Genomic DNA, 5,134 nt, shown 5'->3' on the forward strand with positions numbered 1-5,134 from the left:
CCTCAAGCCCAGCACAGGTTTCGAGTTACGTGTGCTTCCAGATCAGCCACCTCTGCACCCCCAGCCTAACTCTCCTGCATCAGAGCTCCCTGCTCAACCAGCCAATCCGCATGCAGCAGTGCATGCCAATCATCTCACACCAAATGGGGCTCCAGGCGTCTGCATTCCCCTCCTCTCAGCCAACAGGTTGGTATGGCTATTATTAAAATGAAACATGAACATGAAACACATACATCTGCCAAAGCTCCTCATATAATCACCTTATAAAGTGTCTGCAGAATGTACTGATATTATCCGGTATCACATCTAATTTAATTTTTTATTATTACTAATTATTGATATATATTTATTACACTTGGAAGCATTGTTGATATTGCATAGAAACTTCGGACTGTAATGCTTTTTGGCTATGATTTAAATTTAAGTATCAATGTTTTTATCAGTTTCTGATAAAATGGGAAAACTCTCCATTCAATCTCATTGTATTGTATAACAGGCCTCAATCACACTTTAAGCATATGAATCAGTGTTTCTCAACGTAGGCTTCAGAAGATGACGAGCTGGAAGCAATATTTTCAAAGGCGTTGCGGTGCCCTTTGGGGGGCGTTTGTTTGAAAGCTAGTTTAAACCAAAGATTCACAATAACGATACATGTTTACACTCTCAACTACTTGCATAAAACAGTGGTCTACAACATTAAAACCCGCCAGTTTACAGCACTCGACTTCGGGCCGAGACGGTGTATCACAGCTCTTCTTCTGTAGCTTCTGTCAGCTTTGTTTGGCGCGCCTTTAATAGAAACGGGGACGTAAGAGCATCATCTTAAATGAGGCTCCGTGCTTACAGCGTAAGCTGCGTTCAGATAAAAAAAAGCAATCACTGCGGGGTGGTGTGGCGATCCTGTTGTGTTCTTTAACCCCCAATGTAACACAAGTAGACTTTTATATTTCACAGTACCGGTAACAGATTTTCGTCAGATCATTTATAGAACACAACGTTTCCTACTGCACCTGAATGCAGCTTCATTTCACGGAGAAAGAGAGAGAAGCGAGAGTAGAGACATTGACTATGCTTAGTTGTTTGGCAAACATTTAGCTGTTTCACAAGCTCCCGGCAGTTTGGGGCTTGTGTTTGGTGTTTTAAAACTGTCCTGTGGAAGTGATAGAGGCAGTGATGTAACTGTTTACTGTACAGGACTCTCACACCTGCACAAAATGCAGCGATGTGGGGGTTCGCGTTTCTCAAACTTTTTTTCTGCTATTTACTCGCCAAGACAAGCGCATAGCAGACATATACTCTTCTAAGCATCAACAAAGTGCTCACACTAACTTTCAAAGGTTGTAAACTTATTTCCATTCAGAAGTAAATCCTTCCTGCAAACACCTGTAAAATATAATTTCTATATTCACATGGCTTTTTTGATACCTGGGAAACTAATAAATATGTTGTTTGTCATTCAATGATATGATTTTTGTGATGATTATTTGTGATAACAATAGTAACAACAATAATAGGCCTAATATTCGGGCATAATCATTAATATTCGGGGCAATTAGCCTACATCTTATTTGATGGTGGGGGGGGGGGGCAGTTAGGGACCTGAATAATGGATAGGGGGGGCGCTGAACATAAAACAGTTGAGAACCACTGATATAAATGAAGAAGAACAAAGCTTTAAAAAACGTAACTTTTTTCTCTAATTTAGTGGCAAACAAACTTTTTTCTACTTTCCCTAGTTTCTAGGAGTCTAAAATGTCTCCAATCCAGCAGGGGGTTTGACATGTCTGTGTAAGAAGTGTGATTTTAAGATCCTGTTCCTGTTTCCCACCCACCAAGCTCAAAAGCAACTTATAAAAAACACTGACAACATTTGGCCTCATACAGTATCATGGCTCAGCAAACTTTAATGGCTAGCCATCTCAAAGCTACAACGATATAACTGCTTTTTCTCTCCTTTCTCTCTTCTCCATTCGGCAGGGATTCTCCCATATTCAGGCTGATTACCAGAACAGTGTCGGGGGCTCACAGTCTCCAGGGGCCCCTAACCCAGTGCACGGCCAGAACCCTGACTGGGACAGCGAGTACTGCAACAGGGACTGTGGACCCAACCACTGCAGGTGAGTGCATCACATATTGTGTTATGTATAGTGATCATTGTGTTATGAACATGATGGTTAAGAAGAAGAAATCACTTTGAAAAGATGGCCCAGAATAAAAATGTCTTTACCTCTGTAAATCCAATCCTGGACATTTGACTGTTGAGAATAGTAAGTAGTTGTCTGACAGTTACTCATTTTCCAAATGAGTTGCTCTAAACCACTTCACTTTCACACTCAGAGACTCAGACAGTATTAATCATGAACTGCGATTTCTCTGCTAAAGCAAGGCATCTCCTTGAAATTGAAATGAGTAATGCAGCAGTAGAACAATGCTATTACCGAGCTTGGAGAAAGTGTGACATCCAATTAAGTTTGCCTGTGTTTTGCTCAGCACACATTGCCTTATTGAATCAAGCTATTCAAGCAGGTACAAGAGGAATGTTGTTTTGTTTCACACCTGAAACTTGGTGTTGCTATTCTGAGAGGCAGCAGAGCTGGAGGTCTCCTGTATTTAGCGCTGATTCATCTGTATGTCAAATGGGATCACGCCTGGGTCAAATCATGTTTGGTGCTCTTTGAAGTAGATTGAGTCTTTGCTTGAACCTTAGTTTGGAGTTTTGGAGCGTGCTAAATTATTTCCTGTGTGTCGGTAAAGATAACTGGAGAACAGTCTTTGTATTTGACATTTCGAGTACCAAGTGATTTGCAAATTCTGACTTTAGTTTTTTCATTATACTGATTGATGTCTGCTGACAGCTTTTATGTTTGTTTGGAGCTGCTACCTTCGCCAGGTCTTCCTTGAAATAGATCTCTCACTGGGATATCCTGATGAAATACAGGATACACAGAAAATACATGTAGTCAATCATTGTATTCACATGTCAGACATTAATGCAGTTTCTTCTTCTTTAGCAGTGGCATGGGAGCTCGGGACAAGCCTCTCTACCTCACTTGAAGTTGAAAGACCTCCAAATGTCAGACTCCAGGGAGCGTTCCACCATAACAACAACGTCATCGATGTATCTGCTTTTACACCATTTTGTTTTTCTTTTTTTTTGTGACGGATTTCGAAAATCCCAAAGACTGCTACAGTAACTTCACCTATTTGCCAAGCACTTAGATCGGCCAGAAGCCTGAGGCACTTCTCTTGCATTTTTTTCTCTTGCTTTTTTCCTTATCAGCGAACTTTCCATTTTTCTGTGGGGGCAGTGAGCTTTAAGCTCATGCCAACATACTGGAAATGAAGACCAAAAAAAAAAAGTCTTCTTATTCTCTTTTGAATTTTTTAAAGATGCTCTCTCTCCTCTTCACTCCATTACTCTGTGTTTGCCATGGACTGCCCTCATTGGGGAGATGAAATGCTCTAAGCATACTCAAAGCGTAGGGGTCTTGGGGTAGAAAAGCTAATGCAGGAAACTAGAATATAGTCACCTCAGCAGGGGTGGATGTACTTCAGGACAGACTGAAACACCCCGACTGAGTAAAAGCAAAGTGAAATCATAATGAAGATAGTCACATACACTTAAGACATTTGTAAATCATCCTCGCCCCCTAGTAAAGGACTCCCTCTTTTCCTTTCTTTCTCACAGAGTGATTGTAAATATCACCAAAATTGATCCCTCTTATCTGTGTATTTAGCTGCAGTCCCTTGCTTTCTTTTTTTAAAACATTACTTTTGTTTGGTTTTGTGACTTTCGTGCAGGCGGATTCAGTGAGGGAATACACACACTAAAAGTTGTGTGGCAACTGTGTTCACTGGTCTTGTTTCTCTATAAACGAGAGAGAAATGCAAAGACTGTAAAACGCTCCATTTCCTCCTTAACTGGCGGAGCTCTGATAGAGAGTGTCACTCTCGTCACATGGCCTCAGGACGTTACAGAACTGTAGAGGTCAAAGGTTGATACCTCTCCTTTTAGCTCATCCTCCTCTTGGTCAATAAGGACCGCCCCCCCCCCCACCTGTAACCCCGCCCACCTACCCTTAGTCCTGACACCACTTGTACAGGTGAATTAAAAAAAAAAAAGTTGCTAAATGTGAAATGTTACTAAAGAAAAAAAAACATAACAGTGGGTTTTAAAGTTTTTGACTAGTTTTATTAGGTGTTTTAGAATTGTGTTGAACTTATCTTTATCATTTTTTGTGAAGACAAAAAAATTCTGAAGATATTTTGTTTTTTCATTGTAGCAGGATTTGCGTTTCGGAGGAACAGTCATGGGGGTAGATATTTTAAGTTTGTGTATAAACCTGCCAAATGTACTTCTTTAATTTGTAAAGCCAGTGATGAGAGAACCCATTTTGTTTTGTTGAAAATCACATGTTTTACAATATGGTCATTCTATTTAATTTGGTTGCAGTTTTCACATCTATTTATGAATGATATGAAGTAACGTTTTGGCTTATTTTTCATCAGGGTGCATTATTATTATTATAATTATTGATCAAACAACATGATTATTAGAATAATAAATATTTTTTCAGAAATTGTTGTTGGTGCAATACAAGTGTACCAGCATTAGATTCATTTTGAGTCACAAATACTTCTTTTGTTTTCTTTTGTCTGTAATAAAATGTTTAAAGTGGAGAAACTGATGTGCATGTCTCTACTTATTTTATCATTTGGTTTACATCTCAACACATTCATTAGTAATTTGATGAGTAGCGCCTGATAGCTGTGGCAGTCTATAAACATAACTTTGCATTCGCCTGCTGAGGTTAATGAGGAGAATTATCTCTGATGTTGTAGGAACGTTAATGTGACTGCTCTCACGGGGTTCATTAGGTGAGCAGTTTAGGCTTCACAGTGTACCTTTAATAAACTTTAACCTTTCCACAGTTTTTTCTTTTTTTTTTCTTTTCATAAAAGACATCCAGACATAATCAGTATAGTACATCAAGCAACATTTTTTTGCTCGTTGGTTGTGTTTTCTGCTAAAGGTGTGATGATGAAAGAGTTGATGCAGCAGTACATGGTCTTTCAGAGATCTACCTGAGAAGAAAAATAGGACTGCCATTTACTTATAAATTTCACAGTTGGA

General features: G+C 39.4%; 1 protein-coding gene across 1 annotated transcript; it reads left to right on the top strand.

The window, feature by feature from the left end:
• Positions 1 to 158: 158 nt before the first annotated feature.
• Positions 159 to 4,684, top strand: LOC120559118 (TOX high mobility group box family member 2-like; the record flags this gene model as incomplete). Its single annotated transcript, XM_039800575.1, is given in 3 exon segments — positions 159 to 186; positions 1,978 to 2,117; positions 3,012 to 4,684. Coding segments are annotated over 3 exon segments (211 nt in total), but the record flags the coding sequence as incomplete, so codon positions are not given.
• Between the last annotated feature and the right edge of the window lie 450 nt (positions 4,685 to 5,134).

Source organism: Perca fluviatilis, chromosome 5, assembly GCF_010015445.1.
Source record: "Perca fluviatilis chromosome 5, GENO_Pfluv_1.0, whole genome shotgun sequence".
Lineage (NCBI taxonomy): Eukaryota > Metazoa > Chordata > Actinopteri > Perciformes > Percidae > Perca > Perca fluviatilis.